At 41.1% G+C, this 21,379-nt stretch overlaps 1 protein-coding gene across 4 annotated transcripts in view; it reads left to right on the top strand.

Annotated features, from left to right (window-relative positions):
- The window catches only part of si:ch211-130m23.3 (uncharacterized protein LOC558547 homolog), a 51,866-nt gene that overhangs the window by 14,204 nt on the left and 16,283 nt on the right, over positions 1-21,379 (top strand). For all 4 annotated transcript variants that reach the window (XM_037976088.1, XM_017413827.3, XM_037976093.1 and 1 more), the window contains exons 2-4: positions 8,984-9,056; positions 12,856-12,917; positions 13,132-13,216. In XM_037976088.1, coding sequence (XP_037832016.1) covers positions 8,984-9,056; positions 12,856-12,917; positions 13,132-13,216 — 220 coding nt within the window. The remainder of the gene's footprint in view (positions 1-8,983; positions 9,057-12,855; positions 12,918-13,131; positions 13,217-21,379) is intronic.

Consider the following 21,379-nt stretch of genomic DNA (forward strand, 5'->3'; position numbering starts at 1 on the left):
AACATGGCCAAAAAATCTGGAGAACTGCAAACATATATTCTTATTTAAAGGCAACAAATTAGTTGCTTAAAAAAGTAAATCACACAAATGAAGCAGAGTAAAATAAAGACGCCTTTGTTACTTTTACAGAGCTGAAGTTTTCTGCAGGACTAATTTTTATTATTGAGGTGTTATTGCTGTGGGGAATTTGGAGAATTCCCTTTTTTATCTTTTCGTTGCTTTATTAGTTTGTGTTTGTTCGCTTGATAGCAAAGTTCCTCGAAGACATTACAGCGCACAGCATATACTTTCCTGAGATCATTCTTTGCTGTGAAAAGATTTAAGGCCGTAATTTGGTCTTTTGTGGTGGGTATGAACATACAGGAGATAATTACAGTCTATAATTTCCTGACTGTGACTCAGTTCGAGTTATTATCACCTCTCACACAGGAGTCATTAACATTCTCTAATAAAAATCTAAGTACATTTGGTGCATATGGAGAGATGTGCTATGCCGACAACTTTTACTCCTTTTCTTTCTGTGTGTTACAAGCTAAGTGTTTGATCATTTTTCCTTTAAAAACGGCAGAAAAGCAGTCTGGTTTAGTTTGTCTGTTCTCGATGAGGTCACAGCAGGGTGCTTGGCTAACTGAGACAGCGCTCGGCGAGAGATCTCGACGTTAGAATATGAAAGTTTACAGATCCAAGGAGTGTTCAGCTTGGAGCTCCCCTGATATCACCCATCACCTTCAACCCATCTGCTTCCTCCTTCTTTCTTTTTTTTTTTTTCTAATCCTCTTTCTTGTCTCTGAGAACCTTTCATCTCACATCAGCTCTTGTCATAGCATCACTCTCTAGGTAATTTTGAATTTTATGGCAGGAACACATCTCAAAACAGTTAGGACAGGGCCATGTTTCCCTCTGTGAAACATCTCCTCTTCTTTTAACATCAGTCTGTAAACATCCAGGAGCTGAGGAGAACAGCTGCTGGAGGTTTTGGAGGGAATGTTGTCTCATTCTTGTCTGATGTAGGATTCCAGCTGTTCAGCAGTCCTGGGTCTTTGCTGGAGTTTACATTTCTTGATGCACTAAATGTTCTCTAATGGTAAGAGGCCCGGTCAGTTCAGCACCTGGACTCTTCTGGTATGAAGAATGCTGCTGGAATGGATGCAGTCTTTGGTTTAGTATTGTCTTGATGAAAAATGCAAGGCCTTCCCTGATAAAGATGCAGTTTGGATGGGATCATATGTTGTTGTAAAACCTGTGTACTTTACTGCATTGATGGTGCCTTTCCAGATGTGTAAGTTACTCATCCAATGTGCACTAATGCACCCCCATACCATCAGAGAGGCAGGATTTTGAACTGAATGGTCCCTCCTTGATTTGTCTGACCACAGAAATGTTCTAGTTTGCCTCAGTTTATTTTAAATGAACTTTGGCTCAGAGAAGACAGCTGCATTTCTGGACAGTGTTCAATCATAGCTAATTTGTTGCATGATAGAGCTTTAACCAGCATTTGTGGATGACACTGTGAATTGTGTTTACTGACAGCGATCTGTGGAAGTGTTCCTGAGTCCATGCAGTGATGTCTTTTACAGAATCAGACCTGTTTTAACGCAGAGCTGCCTGACAGCCTGAAAATCACAGGCGTCCAATATTTACTTGTGGCCTTGTCCTTTTTCACAGAGATTTCTCCCGATTCTTGAAATCTTTTAATGGTGTAATGAACTGGAGGTGATGCCATTTTTCACTGATGACTATTATTCTGAAATCATTCCACTATTTTTAGTCGCCACTAATATTTTGAGACTGGTGAACCTCTGCTCATCTTTACTTCTGAGAGATTCAGCCTCTCTAAATGCTCTTATCATACACACTGACTTGTTGCCATTTAACCTAATCAGTTGTAAAATGCTCCTCCAGCTGTTTGTTACACCACTTACTTGTACAGCCTGTTGTTGCCCCGTCCCCACTTTTTTGAGATTGCCTCTTTTTTTACATTTTACACGACTTCTCAACACTTTTGTAATTTTACCCTGATATAAAAATCACATTCATCTTATTTAGTTGTCCAGTGCAGGAGATCAGTGTGTTTAAGCTTTCCTGAACGTATTTAACCCACACATGACTCCTTTGTTACAGACTTTTCAGGTTAATGTCTGTCTGACATCATCCAGAGGCTCTAATCTGTTACAGCTTCTGCTAAACCATCACACAGACTTTTGATTTTCCTTTATCATCGCTCTTTATTTTATTAGACACATCAGGCTGTTAGCTACATCTGTAACATTTAAAAAATATTCCCCACCCTCTTAGTAATAAAGCAGTGTTTGACCTACATTTATTCAAAGCTGGAACTGTCTGAAGTCATTCAGATTAACCACAAGTTTCAGTTTAACGCGCCAATAAAATATAATTAAAATCACAGAAAATTTAAGCTTTAAGAAGCTTTCAGTCTCTGCTAATGAAAGACACTGGATGAACTTATCCTCAGCCGGTGCTTGCAGCTCTGTTAAAGCAGAAGTGTAAGGTGTGTGTGTGCTGACACGATGAGGAGATAAGACATCGGCATTGATCCCAGACATCAATTGTCGCTTCTCATTAATCTGAGGAGGGTTATGACGCCATTTAAAAACAATTTCGGCTCTATAATTATACAATAAAGAAGATTAGTCACAAGTGGAAAAACATTTGGGACCGTTGCCAAGCTTCCCAGGAGTAGGTGTCCCAACAAGTTCACCCGGAGGTCAGACTGTGCAGTGGCAAAAAGCCTCATTAAAGTTCACAACATTTGTTGCCAGGAGAAAGGTTTTCTTTTTAAAATAGGACATGACAGCTCAGAATTGGCTGGCAAACTTCAGACTTGCAATGGAGACATTTGACATTAATGCACAGCACCATCTTTAGCAAACAGACATATTTGAATTACAAAACACACTGAAGGTGTAATGACGATTCGGGCTTGTTTTATCACAGAGGATCTGGGCATATTTATCAGTCACTGAGTTGACCATGAGCTCTGAGACCATCTGTCTGAGAGCTGAAGCTTGGCTTGAATATGGCCAAGCTTCAGGGCAATGATCCCAAACACAGCATTAAATTTTACAACAGAATGACTTTAAAAAAGTCAAGAATCATGTTGGAAAGCCCCATTCTAACTCCAGACCTCAGCCTAAGTGAGCTGCTGTGGCAGAAGCTTCCAGAGCTGCACAGAAACAAGTGAAGTAAACTGATGCAATGTTGGAAAGAAGACCGAGCCAAACTCATCCACAATGAAGGATCTACCATTCCTTTACCTGCCGCCTTTCATGCCAGATCTGTTGGCACTTGGTGTATATCTTGTTCATGGCTGGCAGCTGTTACCGCGTCAGATCTGAACTCAGTATCAGTTAAAATTCACTGAGGTGTAGCCATCTTTGTGTAGGCGAAGGTCACTTTGCTGTGGCGGCCATCCTGATTTGGGTTGACTCCAAAAGTTAATCAGTTGTAAATGAGATGTACATCCAAAACTTTCTTTCTTAAAGTTTCATTAATGTCCATCCAGTGGCTCATGAGATATTTTGCTAACAAACAGATTCCAGTAGTTGTTGGCAAAGTTTTGAACACAGATCTCGAGCGATCAGTTAGTGTTCAGGATATCTCTGCTATGATCACACCCAAATTATAGCTCATTTTCTGTAAAACTGCCTGCGTTACACCCATTGTTGCATTCTCTATGTTTGCTTTGATGTGGCGGCCATCTTGAATCCAATTAACTCCAGAGGGTAATCAGTTGTAGATGTCAACCAACCCAGTGATAACTTTTTCCAAATTTTCATTGAAATTCATTCAGTGAATTCACAAGTTACACACACACACAGACACCAGCAAAAACATTATCACTCCAGCTTCACCTTTGGGAGAAAACGATACAAAAATAATCATTTGAAGTTATTGCTGCTAAAAGTGGATAATGTTGTCCACTTGTTTTTGAGCATCTGGCCCGTTGTTCGCTGAATAAAATGATGAATGTGTTGTAAAATGTAGTGCTGTGGTTTTTTCTGAGCTTTATTTTACATAAAACCTTTAAATTGAAAGATAACACACATCCTCTTTTACCACGACTGTATTTTTTACATTTAAACAAAGCAGGGTTTTGATTCAGAAACAATTTAGTTTGACATTATTAGGCGGCCCACACCACCCACTAACTGCTGTACGATGAACGGTGTGATTAAACCCTGAAAGAAAAGAGAAGGCCTCTCCATCTCCTACATCATTCTCTAACAGCTGTTTCGGAGGCAGACTGTATTCATCACTTCCTTTGGAGAGAGATGATTTCCTGCTGCTGCCCACACACAAACCCGTAATTTATCTTCCGCAAGGAGGGCAAATTTATGACATCTTTTTTCTCTTTTTTTCTGACTAGATGAGACCCTGTTGTCTCTGTTGTGCTTATACTTTGTGGCAGATGTTTGTTTTTAACACAGAAAACTCCAGTAGTGCAGCACTGGGAATACAAAGTGCTGAAGAGGTGATTTTTGTGCCGCAATAATGGGGTATAGCATGTTTACTTGCAAGATTTAAGCCAGGAATTCATCTTTTCCCTTTTTCTTTCTGTTGCATTTAATCCGATTTTCTTATGTCAGCGTAGTGGCAGGTCCTGTAAATATGTCACTTAACGTGTCGACTCAGATCAGAGGCGAAGTCGCTTTTCTCTCCATCTCTAATAAGGGTGAAATAATCTGGGCCTAATCTATAATAAGTGAATCCAATCACCGGAGCGAAAGCCTGTTGTGATTTTGAAGCGCTGCCAGACTTTGATCACCTCAGCGGTAAATTGATTAGTAGTGATCTACTGCTCTCTTAAATGCTGATCCTGGGAAAAGAAGTTCATGTCTTTGCTTTGAGCTGAGATTGTGGTTGAGCTCCAAGTGCCCCCACCTCCCCTCCTCCCCCTCAGCATTAGTTGTAGTAACAGCGATGGTGGCCCAGTAAGAAGGTGCAGAGCAAAAAGCCGTTCGCTGCTTTTAAGTTCCCTAGACTAAGCTTAAGTCTTGACTGTTCAGGTTCGCTGTACCTGTCTTGTCAGATTTACAAGAGAGGCTTGAAATACGTGATGCAGAAAAGATAAGTTCTCTTGTGTTTGAGGGGTGTGTGTGTGTGTGTGGGGGGGGGTAATTGCTGCGTTCCTTTTGTACTTTGAAGACAGAATCTTCGAGTTTCTATTTGCAAAAATCTATTGGATTGCCCCCACAAAGTTGTAATTTTGACTCAAAAAGTCAGAGGTTTCTCACCTATACATCCAATATGGCTGCCTCACCCATTCAGTAGTGATAAGAACAGGAAACATTTTATTTGCACTCCTGACAGTTTGCATCTCAGCAAATCAGTCCGGTACAGAGCAGTGTCCAGCTTCTATCATAGAACATGTTTCTTCGGTGTTTAAAATGAGGAGAAATCTACATTGTTATCACTTTGTGTTGCTAATTGCAGTTAGCTTGCTGAGTACAAGGGTCAGAAAACCCCACTGGTATTCTGACTTGGAACTGGAACATGTAAAGCAGGGGTCTCCAACCCTGGTCCTCGAGGGCCACTATCCTGCATGTGTTACTTGTTTCCCTGCTCAGACACACCTGATTCGGTGGTTAAATGACCTCTTCATGTTCTGCAGAAGCCTGTTAATCAACCATTGATTCAAATCAGGTGTGTTGGAGCAGAGAAACAAGTAAAACATGCAGGATGGTGGCCCTCGAGGACCCGGATTGGAGACCACTGATCTAAAGAGATAGTTTATTATTTATGAAGTGATGTTCTGCCAAACGGTTACCAATAGTTAGTACCTTATCAGCCGTGACATCAGTCATAGAGCACAAATTTGACAGAATAGCACTTCAAAAATGTCTGGACTATCCCTTTAAGTTGGGCATATTGTTATTCCCAGATCTGAGTTCTGTCTTCGGAGGTAGAAACGCAGCATACGTCAGGTGTAGATCACAGGGAGAGTGTCTCATGTTTCCAACATGAACTGGTGCCTCCAACAGAAAGGGGAAACATTTCATGCTGTAATGGTATTGCACTAATACAGCATCAAAAAGCAGGATGGAAGTGTTGGCTACCTCGACTTGAACAGTTTCTCCTGTTAAGATCACTTTTACAAAACCAGAGAGTAATTGTAATTTTTTTGTTAATATGTTAAATTTAGAGGTTTATTAACCTTGAGAAATTCCCCATCCTCTAATCCTCAAACCCTATCTCTGCTCAGTACTTTTATTCTGCCACTCTCGAGCCTAATGTGTGTATAGTTTGCGTTCTTGCGCACGTGTGTGTGTGTGTTTTATCAGCTCAGCAGAACAAATGGTAGCTCAACAATGACAGAGCGGCATAAAGGGCTGCAGCATATTCAAAGCCTATCGCTTGTCTTTGAGAAAATTAGTACTTTTGAGTTGAAGTTCAGCAGATGCTAACAAAGTGCTTCATTTTGCTGCTCGCTGTTTTCCTTATCAGTCCTTTCTCAGCTCTGATGTTGGTTTGTGTTGAATTTTAAAAAAAAGAGAGAAAGGAAAGAGACCGAAGTGGTTTGATTTCTGTTTTGTGAGCCTCGCTGCATTTGAAGCCTTTTATCTGAGGTCAGAAGCAACAAAATGATTTGAGCTCCACTTCGATATTTCTCTTCTTTTTATCCAATCTCTAACACGTGCATTAACCTCTTTACTTCTGATAATGTTTGGATTTTCTTTTCTTGTGTCAAGCTTTCGCCCTCACCTGTTCCTCATTCTTTGACCCTCTCTCAACAAAAGTGCCAAAGGTCCCATCTTAGAGTCTCTGTGAAATCCAATATAGGTTAAACCTTTTACACAGCTTCTATGTGAAGTAGGTGCGTTTTGTGCCGCAACACAACAGGCTATATAAAAGCTAATGCATATTGAGGACAAGCTTTCATGTCTTTTGTTTTCACTGAATTCATTTACGCAGGCTTCTCATTGTTGATGGGAGTGTATCCGCAGCAGACCTCTTTCAACAATAATAAATTGTTTCACCGTGGCCGCCGTTTTAGTTCACAGGTGAGAGTGACAGACAGATTTCTAAGCGACGCAGGGCAGAGTCACTGAAGGCGTTTGTTCCTGGAAATGTTCAGAGTTTTACAGTGCCTTGGAAAAAAACAAAAAGAGCACATCTTTTATTCATGTTCGGTTGTCGAGGTGTCGAGAGTTTTGTCAAGCCTCTCATTGTTCTGTTAACCTCGTCTCTGTAAAACGTCCTGTCGCTGTTTCTTAGGTTAAACATCACTCTCAGGCCGCAGGGAAGGGAGAGGAGGAGGGATGGAAAGACGGGGGGGTGCGAGGAAGAGGCTTTTTTTTTTTTTTCAAATAAACTTGGTCGGCTGAAAGAAGGGATGTAGAAGCGGATTGTTACAGTGGCAGGATGGAAAACAGTTCTGAGAGGGAGGCTGTAGAATGAACGTGATGAAGACGAACGATAAAGAGGAATGGTGGTGGAGGAGAGCGGGGTCCTGCTGTGTGGAGAGCAGGAAGGCGTGCAGTCTGTCATCTGCAGACCAGGCTGTCTGGGGAGTTTTATTTTTACCTCCATACAGGAGTTTGGATCAGGTTTGGCACCTTTCTGTGGGGGTTCGAGGACAGATGTTGTCTCAGTGTGTCCGTCTCTCAGGCCTCCACTGTTCACACACCAACACAAGCAAACACTTCCAGCTCCAGGTGGAGCTGGCCATTCGAAATGAACTCTGTGCATGTTTGATTTTTTGGATTTAGACCGTAAGCATGAGGAATATTTAAAGACATTATATAGACAATAATGAAAGCACAAATAGTTAAAAATACTGCAGGCAAATGACAAAATTTCAAACCATTTCCTCCTTTAATAAACTTAGGGTTGATTTAATCTTTGTAAACTAATTATTTACCTTACTAAACTGAAGTTTTCTGATATAGTTAAAGTAAAATTTTAATTATGGAAACACTTTAAAGAGTTTTTGTCACCTCATCACCTCATAAACATCTCTAATGACACTCAAACTCTCTTTGGTAAACTTTGGTTATGTCGTATATCATCTCAAATGTAATTTTTTCACTCTTTAAAAATGAAAGCTGAATTTCTAAAACATTTCAAATTTGATCTAGACATAAAGATGACTTAGACAAAGGTTACTAAGACTAAGACTGATCTTCTGCAGATCCATTTTTTATATACCAGACCATTGTGTCCTGTCGTTTCTGAGTGGAGTTCCAGCACTGACAGACTGGGAGAACTGATTAACAAATCAAGCCTGTAATTATTTAATTATTTAAATACTGACCTTAATTTTTTTTTTAAATGTCTAAAGTTCAGCCAGTTTTACAGAAAAAAATGATGTGGTAATAGCTGAGGAGTTTTTTTTCCGACATTTCTTCTGAGCATGACATCTCCCAATATATCACGTGAGGGTGCGCGTAACTTCTGTTTCAAGGTTTGACCAAAACAGCTAACAACTTTGTCACTTCTCAACATGAGATGAGCTGAGTCTAAAATCTGTCATGAGACGTGGCGGGCGATATGCATTCCTTCAAGGCATGCCAGGGCTTTGATTGTTCCCGCCAGTAAATCTGGAGGTGGAGGCTCACAGAGCAGACCGGGGTGCACAGATGAAGTGTTTCCCAGAGGCATCTCACCAAACAGACTCATGTTGTTTGTTCTTCAGCCTGGTGGGGTTTAGATTTAGCATAATGTTGTATTAATTCCAGACACCTGAAAAGGTTTCCCATCTCACCGTTTGGCATTTGGAAGTGATTAGAGTAGCTGTGGTGATGGCTATGGGATTCAGACTGAGTAGTAGTACTTTTTACATGCATCCACATAAATTGCTCAGCAATTTAGATCCATTTTTGGGCTCCAACATTTCTATCAAAAGCGTCTTTTATATAAATATATCTGGAGTATGTAAATAAAAACAATGTCTTTCATAATATCCTACTGCTTGATTGTCAGCCTCAAGCACGTTCTCTATTTGTGTTTTTGTTTGTTGCAGATTGGCTCTTTACGTGTACGAGTACCTGCTGCACGTAGGAGCACAGAAGTCAGCACAGACCTTCCTCTCAGAGGTAAGTCACAGCAACGCTTGTTTTCTGAGTCCACCGTGAAGTCGTCGCCTCGTGCAGTATGTCCACTAAGTGTAGCGGCTAATTGAATTGGCCTGACTCTGGTCCCGAGCCAACAGGTTAGTGCAGCCGAAAGGCTTTTTAACATTAGTGCTGCATTTAGTGGGACTTAAACTGGAACCCAAGAGCAGTTATGATGCTTAGCTGATTGTCTTGAGCTGACATCATTGTCTGGTTTGCACAGCAGCTCTTTCTGTTTCTCCATTTTCATGCCTTTCCCTGCTGCTTATTCATCTCTCTCTGAGAGGCACGCTCATCCTCACTGTAATTCTGCTTGGTTAAAAAAGGTGAGGGGGTGAATCTGAGGCCACTTGATTATTGGGCTTCGGAGTAAATTATAGCAAATTACAATGTAGGAGACAGCTACAGCAGCTAGGGGCTTGTTGTACTGAGGCCAGAGGAAAAAAGGAGAGAGACAGGGGGGTTGAGAAAGGTTACCTCATCAGCTGGCACTGATTCTCATCTCTTGGAGTCTGTTCTTGCACATCTACACCTCACTGTCTCTCTGAAACTCTTCCCTCGCTGCCGTATCGCTTGCTCTCCGTTTCGCAGATGCAGGAGATGAAAAGGATAGGCGGTGTCACATTCAAGTGTGGGAACGCATTAGCTAAGATCGCAACAAGTATAAACACAGCCGCTGATGTACAATTCTCACACACACACACACACACACACACACACACACACACACACACACACACACATACCGGGGGAACATTTTGCCAAAAAAGCAGGTCTTGCTGGAGTGATAAAGTAATGTAAGACATGGTTTTAAAGGCTTATTTATCACTTTTATTACCTTCATCAATTTACAGGAAACAAGAGACCACAAAGACAAATTCACAGATCAGACTGTGATACCTACACCTTAAATATCAAATCACTAACAGACGGATGACCAAATCAGATAATCCTGTCAGGCTGTTCAGTCAGCTCTCTTAAAAAGAAAAAAAAATTCACAGAAAAAAAAAAAACATCATGCTAAGGAGATCATGGTGAAGACAAACAAGAGAAGCTCCAAGGAGGTCAGACCACAAGAAGACAAGATATGCAGGCACAGTCTGTGCTTTTCTTTTCTGCATGCTCTCCAGATGACGGCAGAGGAAAAGAAGATGTCCTGACCTGAACTGCTCGCTAATAAAACCTAACAAATTAAGGATGCAAAAAAAAAGAAATCTGGCTGGCAACGTTTCAAATGAATAGACGAGTTTACAAGAATTGCCAACTAAATCTGAAAGAATGCGGGACAAACAAATGGAGGCAGTTCCTGACCCTCCCCTCCGAAGAAAAGAAAAGAGAAAAACAACAACAACAACAAAAAAAAAAAAACCAACACAACTTCAAAGCGTGGCATTCCTTCATCTGATCTAGAACTGAGGTCAGAACAGTCTGATTGAGGCGCAGCAGTGATTCAGTTTTTCCTGCTATTTCAGCGCAGATGAGTACAGTCCTCTCATTCTTTCACCCTTATAAACATTTCAGTGAGAGAATAATAAAAAATAAGATTAGGAGCAGGAGACTAAACAAATATCTTAGCCTGATCTGCCTGCTGGTCACATTCAGTGTATGGCTGAGGACTTTAGGAGCAGAATTATTTGTAACACAGATGGCATCAGGAAACAGTGACTGACTAATGCAGCAGGATGTTCTGAAAGTTTTCCCATTTCAGTAAGAATTCCCCTTTTGTTACCTCTGGTGTACATCTGTAAAACTTTATAAGTTGGCCTAGATCTGTCTTATAGTTGTCATTTACAAACTGTCCAGAACTCGTCAGAGCTCGTCTTTTAGGTGGTACAAAAACAGCCTGAGCACATAACGTTGCTCTTAGCATCTCTTTACTGACTTCCTGTCTGGCCTCGTCTTAAAAAACTGATTTTGTTCAGATTAAGGGCGCTTTCCGACCAGAGCCGTTTGGTCCGTTTTATATGGACCAGAGTTTGTTTCCTCGCATAGTCCGCTTTGTTTGGGCAGGTGTGAATGCTCATCCGAACTCTGATGCGGACCGAGGAAGAAAACTCTGGTCCTCCTGAAAACGTGGGTCTCAGTTCACCTGCAGGTGATCCCTGGTGCGGGTCGCCTACAGTGTGAAGCAATCGGACCATTCAAGAAGCCGAAGAGAGGGAGTGGCGTAGAGTGCAGTTCACTTCTTGTGAACAAGCCATTAGGTTTGAACACCGAGTTAAAAAAGAAACACCAAGGCTGCAGAAATTTGTGTCGTTCCTTTGTTTGTTTTTGTTGTGAGCAGGCCGGCTGAAGGGAGATGGAGTTCTGTTTGTGGTTCTTGTCAGTCTCCTGTTTTTTTCTTCCTTCATGGCCAGAGCTCGTTTCAGGCAACATGGCCCCAATCGAGCAGCTGTTGTAACTGTGTGTCCAGCTGGTTTGGTTTGGTTTGGTCCGCTTCCAAAAGTGCAGTGTGAAGGCGAACCAAACTAAAGGAAGGTGCAACATTTTTCTGCATTTCCAGCCTATCTTGATGTGAAAGCTCTCTAAAGCATAAAGGTGATCACAGATTGAGACTCATTTTTATATCTCTGACTTTTAGCTTGAGCAGAGTGTCCGACTCAAATAAAGCTTAAGCAATGTGCAATATTTTCAATATAATCAGATTTTCTTTATTCCTTACTGTTTAAGTTTCATATTTTATTGTTTTTTTTTTCTTTTTATTTATCGTATTGTAATCCTGCTGGACATTTTGGTCAAATTCAATCAGTTTAAAATGTGCTGCATTAAAAAAACATTTTTCAGTGCTTGGGTCCAAGGAAAAATAAAGCCATGCATCATACTGTCTCCTGTTTGCTTTCAGTTCACACAAGGTAATAAAAGACATCCAGATTCAAATAATTCGTCACATCAGGATCAAATCTATTGCAGAAAACAAATTATTTGCATGATGAGTTACTAAAACTCCCTGACATGAAAGAATAAAAACATCTGGAAAGAATTCACGGAAGCTTCTCACCATCTTCTCTGTTTAATTCTATTTTTATGGCAGTTCTTCCAGTTTTGGTTATCTCTTATTCCTACAAGTTTTGTTTCTGGCCAGCAGCGACTCCAACGTTTAATAAATCAATGTGGAGCTCTGCTTTCTATAATTTGAGGACTCATTAGGTTTTAATGAATAAAGATGAATTAAAGTTTATTTATTTTCATTGCGCAGTAACTTTATGTGTTTGCCTTTTGAACGAAGATTGATTACAAGTATACACTACAGTCTGTTCTACCTATTTTTTACTTAAAGTTGAACATTTTTACCAGCAGACAGGCTAAAATAATTCATAACAAACCACCTGTTCTCATGCACACCATGATGCTTTCTCACTTTACCTAAAAACAACTGATAGAAGGGAGGAAAAAGGGGAATCATGAAATATAAATCAGCCCTAAAGTTGGAAAAGAAGTAAACAGTGGGCTCCTCAGTTTTGGTACATATCTCTGACCTGATGCTCTGCACACCCTCTGAATCAAACAACACACACACACGTGCACACACCCATTCAAATCTGTGTGACGAGAGGCTCACAGACACACATAGAACCACTTATCCACTTTAGAATCCAAGAGAATCCTAACATAATTACCTAATGGCATGTCTTATAGGAATTCCCTCGCATGCTCTTCAACCTTCTGAAGCTGGTAATTCACATGTCAGACTTGTTTTCTGCTCTGAATGTTTCTGAAGTAGCTCCCCGTCTCACCCCCTGTCTCACTCCCGCTGTGAGTCTCCCGCTCTCTGTCTGTTCAGATCCGATGGGAGAAGAACATCACATTAGGAGAACCTCCGGGGTTCCTTCATTCATGGTGGTGGTGAGTTGGCTTCATGACTAACGAGTTCGCATTTATTTCCAATGATATTTCTGTATGTTTTCTTTGCATCACAGAGAATAAACTCCTCATCTGCCCTGATTAGAAAATAAAAGCACATCACTGTCATCCTTGACACCCCAAAGTTGAGTTTTTTAACGACTCTTTCATGTCTCAGATTGGAGTATTTCTCTGACTTTCTCCCTGTGTGTTGTAGTGTTTTCTGGGACCTTTACTGCGCAGCTCCAGAGAGGAGAGACACATGTGAGCACTCCAGTGAGGCCAAGGCTTTCCATGACTACGTGAGTCTGCATTTTCGTTTCTCTCTCTCTCTTTTCCTGACTCAAGTCATGTCAAAAAGTGCATTTAGGGAAATGTTCAGAATTAAGTAAATAAATTTACTCAACAACAAGTGTAAAAATAAACTATATAATGTCCACATTCATGGAACTGTGAGGTTATTCAGTAAAAGTTGCACAATGCACTTTGTTTAAAAGCTGAGAGTGGTTGGGGTACCGTGCACCTTCCAGTCAGTCTGAGTGGACGTTTGTGTTCTCACGTGCAACTCTACTGGCTAACATGTTTCAGGGCAGCAGCTCACATATGAAATGGTATAAATTCATTTTCAGTCCCACCGCTTGTCAAGATACTGTAGATTAAAGTAGTTTGATAAAAAGTGGCAACATGTAGCAACACATGTGGGCACATTTTATGGGATCTTTAGTGTCATGGCTGACTTGCATGTGTGAACAGGTATATAAAAGGTGCATGTAATAATATATTTATTTTACTTCATTTTTGTGAAGACTCGTACTTCCATAAAGGCAACATCTTTTCCCTGATCGTGTCAGCTAAAATCTTCCATTCAGCAAGGGCGGGATTACAAAAGATCATAAATAATATACCCAGCTCCTGAACGAGCACAAAATAGGGTCTCAACTTTTTGGATTGTGTTGTCGAATTCAGTTTAGACTTGTTCCCATTTTCCTAAATACAGCAGTATTGATTGATTGTATTCACTTGTTGTCATGGTAAAAGTGTGTTAAATATAAAGAATGTTGAAGTTGATCACAGTTTGTTCATGCTTCTTGTAGCAGCGCTCTAACAGGCAGAGCACAAACAAAGTGTTGTGAGGATATTGCGCTGTTCTGGGCGGCCAGCATGATGGAAACATTACTGAGTTGATGTCAGCGCGGCTTCGCTTTCTTTCTGGGATTCTCTCATGTTGCAGCAGAGGAAGTCAGCCAAGTGCCAGCCACTAACTGGAATCCAGTGAGAATGGTTTCAAAGCACTGGAAGTTTGGAGCAAAACTGGTGACTAAAAGGGAGGAAGTGCTGCTGTCCTCTCTGGGAGTTTTGGATTGTGTATGTGTGTGTGTGTGTACATGTGTGTGTGTTAGAGTGGGCGAGCAGGGGTCTTCTCTCGTCTGCCTTTTATGTTGTTGTTCTCCTTCTGTAGCCTGACTCATCAGATTTATCTGCACAGGTTTATTGAGATGTATTGTTAGAAGTGCAAAGGTCGGGAGGTTTCTGCCTACCCCAGCAGGATCTCCCCATTCGCTCCCACTCATTTCATCTGCTTTTTTTTTTTTTAAGCCTGCAGTCCTGTACATCTGGCTGAGGCTCTCTTCTCCTTTATCTTCTTGCAGTTAAGGTGTGTGTGTGTGCTGATGTTGGCGATGATGATCGGGGTGATGAATAGGCACTCCTTGAATGAGGCAGCGATGTGATGATGTCATCCTGGCTCGGGGAATGGGAGTTAGAGGGCAGCATAACCTCAGCCCCGTGAGACAAACAACCTGGAGAGGAGAAACCTGGAGGAAAAAGGAAAACAACAAAACAGGAGAGAACAACAGATAATGGAACGAGCCGAGAAGTGTTTCGTTTTCTCAGTGTTTCTGATTAGAATCCATTTAATTTAGCGACCACTGAAAATATATATCTTAGAAGTCAATAAAAGAGGGCCATCAGCAGCATCTTATTCTTACATTTCCTGCCAGGATCCACACAGGGAATTCTAATTAGCACAATCGTAATTAGACCAAGGTCACTTTCAATCAACTGCTCTGCTGCTGCACCTCTTCTCACTTCCAATCAGAGGTTCTCGGGAAGCGTAGATCTGCCCCTCAGTTAACCTCCTGAGACCCAGGCTTTTGTTTGGCGTGCATTTTTTTCAGTGCACTGTCCTCGTAGGGTCTCAGGAGGTTAAAGCGAAATGAGGAGAGGTATTTTTCTGCGCCTCTCCGTCAGTCTCCTGACTTTGAGACCGATGGAGATTTTTATCAGACATTTTCATTTCAATTATTCTCATCGAGCTAATCACAGAGCGGAGTCCTGATTAATGATTGGGAACTCAATTGCATCATCTTTTTGTCTCTTTTCTTTTGATAATTAGGGAGATTGTGACTTTTAGCTCCGTTTGCAAGCTTATCTCAGTTGAGTCTGTTGTAGATGCGATTGGCTCGGTGTGGACGTGAGCGAGACAAGCCCGTTTCATTTGTGTTTGTTTGCTTCTAGATTTCGCATGATGTTGATTAATGCAGATTCAGGTCTTTCGTGGATATTAGTAAAATATTCCAATGTTAGAAAGGGAAGAAACAAAAGGCAGACGAAAGGGAGGGGAGCAGAACTGTTATTGATTTCCATCTCCTGACAAGGCTTTACAGGCAACAGAAAGACCGTTTACAGTTCGGTTAAGTGCTTTGTAAATTGTGTACTCGATGAGCAGTTTCTGTTTGCCCAAGCCGGTGGAGTCATAAATACAAGTTATTTTTAAACTCTGGGCCTGGAAATTGTCTTATTACAAATAAAAGTCCATGAGGTTCTCAATCTTAGAGGGATAGGACACAGCTGTCCAGATGTTTGTCCCGGCTAATGTCTGTCATATTTAACATGACGTGCAGCTAAAATCTGACAGGATGACAACAGAGAACGTTTGAATTGTAAAACCTTTTAAGGGCTTTTTAGCAGCATCTCAGGCTCATTTTGTTTAGGGAAAAGAATTTCCCACTTGTGACATTTTATTGTTAAATATTTTCATGCGTTTGGGCGTGCCGTATTTCTCTCAGCAGATTAATGTCTCAACAGACTCTCGGCGTCTGCAGGTCAGAGAGGCACGGCGGTGCAAGTAGGGTCAATGAGCTTAAAAACGCTGCAGACTTCAGGGGTCAGCCGCACTTCTGATTTCAGGAGGTTATCAGCGGCTGACTGGTGTACTGGTCGCACTGTGCTGCCTCCAGATAAGAGTATGCTGTAACTGAAGCAAGATGATGGTTTTGAAAATGTGATTATTGGGAACAAACTAAAGGAGTCTTTTAGTTTCTGACTTGGTTTCAAAACATTGTGAAGGTGACAGCTGGTTTAACAGAAGCATTTGTTTTTATTTTATTTTTCAAAAGATGCTTAGAAATGGAATGAAGGTTGAAGTAATGTTGTGTATGTGGTGTAATTTACTTTACCAGAAAAACAAACAGATTTAGTTTTCTATGACTTTTGATAAAGAAAAGCAGAAACTTTTATTTCTTGAGTGTCTTAAAATAATTTTTGCTGGGAAAATGATCCCCTTAACTCTGACATATTAATTGTTCAGACACAAAAGCCTCCTAAACTCAAAGGATGTGTCAACTCATGACAAAGTTAGGCAAAAAACAATTTTAAATGGAATCCTAAGATACTTTATTTCAGCAGTTTGTCACAGAGACACGATTTCCATCTATCCATCTATCTTCTTCGGGTCACAGAAACACAAATCCCTCTCCAGCTCCTCCTGTGGTATCCCAGACCAGAGAGGTAATACAATCACTCCTGTGAGTACTGGGTCTGCCCCAGTTGGGTGTGCCTGAAAAACCTTCAAAGGGAGGCACCAAGGAAGCAGCCGATGCCAGAGCCACCTCAGCTGGCTTCTTATGATGCGAAGGAGCAGCAGCTCTGCTCTGAGCTCCGGATGATGGAGCTCCTCACCTTATCGCTAAGGCTGAGCCCAGCCACGCTACGGAGGAATCCCATTTCAGCTGCTTGTATCCGGGATCTTGTTCTTTCGATCATGATCCACAACTCATGACTGTAGGAGAGCTTTGCCTTTTGGCTCAGCATCCACATACATAATGCCTCGGGGAACACAGTCATAAGCCCCCTTCAGATCCACAAAGCTCATGTAGATTGGAGAGTCAAACTCCCATGAACTCCTTAGCAACTCTGCAAGGCCAGGATGAAAGCCACACCTCTCCTCCTGAATCTGAGGTTCAGCAATTGGTCAGAGCCTCTTGTCCAACACCCTACAGTTTGTTTGCAATTTTTTGACAAATGTATGAAAAATACTGAAAATAACACAGTTTGAAAGACATAAAGTAAAGTAATATGACTAGGTGATTCTTAAAAAATCAGTTTAAAACTTAGCATGTACAAAACAGCAGATGATCAGCTGAAGGATGATGTGTCCGTCAGGTCTTCATCATTTATTGGATAGACTTTTTTCTTGTTTTCTTAAAGACATACCGAGAAATTTTGAAAGACTTTCAGAAAGTTTCAAAAACTACTGATTGAAACCACATTTAAAAGTCCTTAGAAGCAAATAAATCAGATGTGGTTAAAAATGTTTGCACAAGACTGTAAGCAAAAAGGGCATTTCGTTCTACTGTACTTTTTAGTGCTTTATTCCATCAGATTTCTCAAAGGATATATTAGAAACTGCTATTTAAAGATGCTGCTCACCTGATAAAACGGCTGTAAAAACGGTGCCGGTGAAGGCATTCTGCCGTCCTGCACAAGGCCGGGCTGCTAAAGATGAATAAAGAGAGTGACAGACGGATGAAGCGAGAACAAGCAGACATTAAATGAGCAGCGGTGTCACAGGGAGGTATTAAAGAAAAGGGGAACCTGGTATCATTGTGTGGTCTCACTGTGGGAGGCAGGCGCCACATCGCAGTTAGAGGGGAAGAACAGATCAAGAGCCGAGAGCGACCCGCTTTGATAGAACTGCTCCTGTAGATTTCTGTTCTCCCTTTCACACAGAAAGAATGTATCCAGGCCCAGTTTAACAGCTGCTCACATATCCCGTCGCTGTGCGAAGATAAGACACACAAATCTGCACACATGTACCTCAGAACGCCTTTGTTCGTTCACGTTGATGCACTGTGAGGAGCACAAATACTCGGTAATCTGTGTGAGACTGGAAGAGAAAATTACACCGAGAGCAACACCTGCCTGAAACAAGAAATGTGCAAAGAATTAAGGGGGAGAAAACGCTGTCATAATTTTCTTTTTTCTTTCTGTCTGTGGTCTTTAATTGTTGCCAGTAATTAATAACGGGGCGTGCAAATTGTTTTAGCAGTTGCTACTGAAAATCTGTTATTTTAACAACCTTTTAGGAGGAATTTTAAAAATATATAAACATTTTACAGCACAAGGTTGACTAAATGGAATGACCTTTTCTGGCAAAAATTTCTACTTTTCATGAAAGAAATATCATTATAAAGGTCAGATTGCCTTGCAGCTTGCATTTTTTCCCTCCTCAATTAAAAGAAGCAAGTTTGGGGTTTATGTGCCCCACATTGTGTCTTTACAGAAGCAGCTGCTGCAGTTTTTGTTGATGTTTTGTTTTCTGATCCCCAAGCATATGGAGTTCTTTTTGGTTGTATTGCACTCAGACAATAAAGCTTTTCAATCAAAGACCAGACTGGAGAGCAAAACCAAAGGGCTGCGAGCAAACACAACTTGTAGTTTAACACAAAAAAATAGGATTTACAAACAAAAATGTTGTTTCCGTCTGGGTCTGTGCATGTGTTTGTACCTCTGTCGTGTTCATGAACCGCTGCACAGATTTTATTGACACTCTCATTGGATGTACATTTTTTACTGATCAATTTTTGAACTCAACTAGATTTATTATGGCTGCCACAGCTAATCAACCTTAGCAAACACAGTCACATTTACAAATATTTAGTGTGGTAGCAGCTGAGAGTTTTTCCCAACCTGAACTCTGAGCGCTAACAGATCACTTAAAATCCTAATTTGAAATTTTGGTATGCGAGGGAGTAGGCATCAAGCATCCCTCTATGGAACGCTAGTTTCACTTGTCTAGTTTTGCCTTTTTATTAAAAAGGTTTATTGTTTGGTTTCCAATAAAAAAACAACAAAAATCAAACTTAATTGAGAGCTTGAGTTTGTAGAATGACAGTAAATGTAAAACTGAATTTTTTTACTAGTTATTATGTGTGTCGATGAATTTAAATAGAACAAAGACACAGGCAAAATGAAAGATCAGAAAATCTGTGTGAAACAAGCTGATTCCAACCAGCAGAGAACCAAGAGGGTTTTTTTTTGGTGAGACCCCCGCACTCTTGTTTCCAGGGAAACTGCGCCCCCCCAACTCTCCTGCTCCCTCGCCTTCTCCGTCCACATCTCGCTCGCTCCCGTGTTTCTTCTTGGCGGAGGGAGGGAGGGAGACGTGGAGGAGACTCACCGTAACGTCATTGCCATGGCGATGAAGAGCGAGCCGAGTGAGGAGTGGGGAGAAGAGTGGGAATTTCCACTGGTTGAGCAGGGATGGAAAAAGTCATCCTGATTTCCAACATTTTTTTAAAATAAAAACACAAGAAATTTCAGTGAAACCTTTAACATTCAAGCATTTCTTTAAAAGCACAAATCATTCCAGTCTCTCACTCTGTTCTGCTCAGCTTCTCCCCCCCTCCCTGTCCAACAGAGCTTTGTCCTGTCTGATTCACATAAGCATTTTTTTTTTCCACTCATCCATGCCCCCCTCTCCTCCTCCTCCTCCTGTACAGCTTCCTCTTTTGTTGGCCTGTTGCACGCAACCCTCTGCTCTCAGAGGAGAGTGTTTTCCACTGGTGGATTACGCTGAGTCATGTCAAACGCATGTTTAGACACGTCAAGTCAGAGTGTTTATTGTGATGTCGGCCCGTGCATGCCTTGTTGCGCTGCAGTGGTACCAGGACGAAGACGGGGTTTTGGTGGAGAGCGGGGGAGAAGAGGTTAAGTTAGGACAGGAAACACAAAAAAAAGTCTGTGAGGGGGGAAATGCAGAATTAAAGAGCCCAATTTCTAGTTTGACTGTTGTTACTATTGATTGTGAAGAAACAGAGCTTATAGTCAGTAGAGTTTCAGAGTGAAGTTGCTGCTGATTTCAGAGCAGCTTTACATTCCAGCTTATTGTGCTTTAATTCTCAGAGGAGCCGATGGTGAGATTTTATCAGATCTGTTCTCAAAAGGTGCAAGAATATTTTATTTGAGTATAAAATCAGTCAAAATTAGCACTTTTATCTCCACACTACAGTGTGTTCCTAAAAGGATTGGTTAGATCTCCCGAAGGGGAGTTCTGCGAACAATGAACATCTTACCTGTTGTAGATAACTCTTTGCTTGACCTCAGTTTGAAGACGGAGTTTATTTCTGACCAAACTGATGAGCTAATGGCTAGTCTGATCTGGGCCAGAACTAATTGGATTACCGTCGTCTCAAAACAGCTTCAGTCTCAAACATTTCACAGCAGCTTGTGCAAACCATCGCTAAAATAAAGATGGACGGAGCGACTTGATTAACTTTCATTTTCCAAAACTGGAGCCAAAATGATATTTCTTGGGTGCTGCCATATTGTATTTTTGGAACCAGAGTTTGCACACTAGTGATGTGGGGCTATAACCTCGAAACAAAAGTCACTCACAGTGTAATCTGACACTTTTCTTTAAGCCTCAAATAACTAATTTACAATAAATGTATTCAAAAATACATACAAAGTACTGCAACAAGATAAGACCTGTGTGAACAAACAAAAACACACACACAAAAAAATGTCCCATTCTCTCTCTAGTTATACACTATAATATACACTACATATAAACACTGTTTTAGAAACCTTAACATTGCTGTCACTTTTGCATTATTTACATCTCATTTTACGTCTATTTGAAAGCACTAACAGCAGCAGGTAGCTGTAGCATTTTTGGTTGGAAAATCAGAATATTTCTGCTGTCACACCAACCAAAGTAAAACCGACAGTGAAAAACAGATTTATAAAATAATGTTTGCTTCAGCGGCTATGTTTTATTTTAGTTTTTTTATGATGGCAGAAATCCCTTTTGTTCTTGGGCCCACTCTGACTAGTCATTAGCTCATCAGGCCGGTCAGAATTAAACTCCGTTTCGCCACAGTGAGACTGCAGCAGGTAAGGCATTAATTATCTGTAACCTTTCCACAGAACCTTGTTACAATGTTTGAACTGTTCCTTTAACAACCCGTTCTCCCTGAGTGAACTCTGAAAAGCCATTAAAATGTAAAATGTTTTACGCAGCAGCAGCTGAGCAGGTTGTAGTGAATGATCCGGACTCGAAGGGTAAACACGGGAGCAAAAACAAAAAATGCTGACACCATCAGACAGACCCGTTATCTCTTTGACTCCAACTAACCTCTGTGGGGTTTTTGCTGCTGCAGACACCCATATTCTTATCTCCT

This window comes from Kryptolebias marmoratus, linkage group LG1 (assembly GCF_001649575.2).
Source record: "Kryptolebias marmoratus isolate JLee-2015 linkage group LG1, ASM164957v2, whole genome shotgun sequence".
In the NCBI taxonomy this organism is placed as follows: domain Eukaryota; kingdom Metazoa; phylum Chordata; class Actinopteri; order Cyprinodontiformes; family Rivulidae; genus Kryptolebias; species Kryptolebias marmoratus.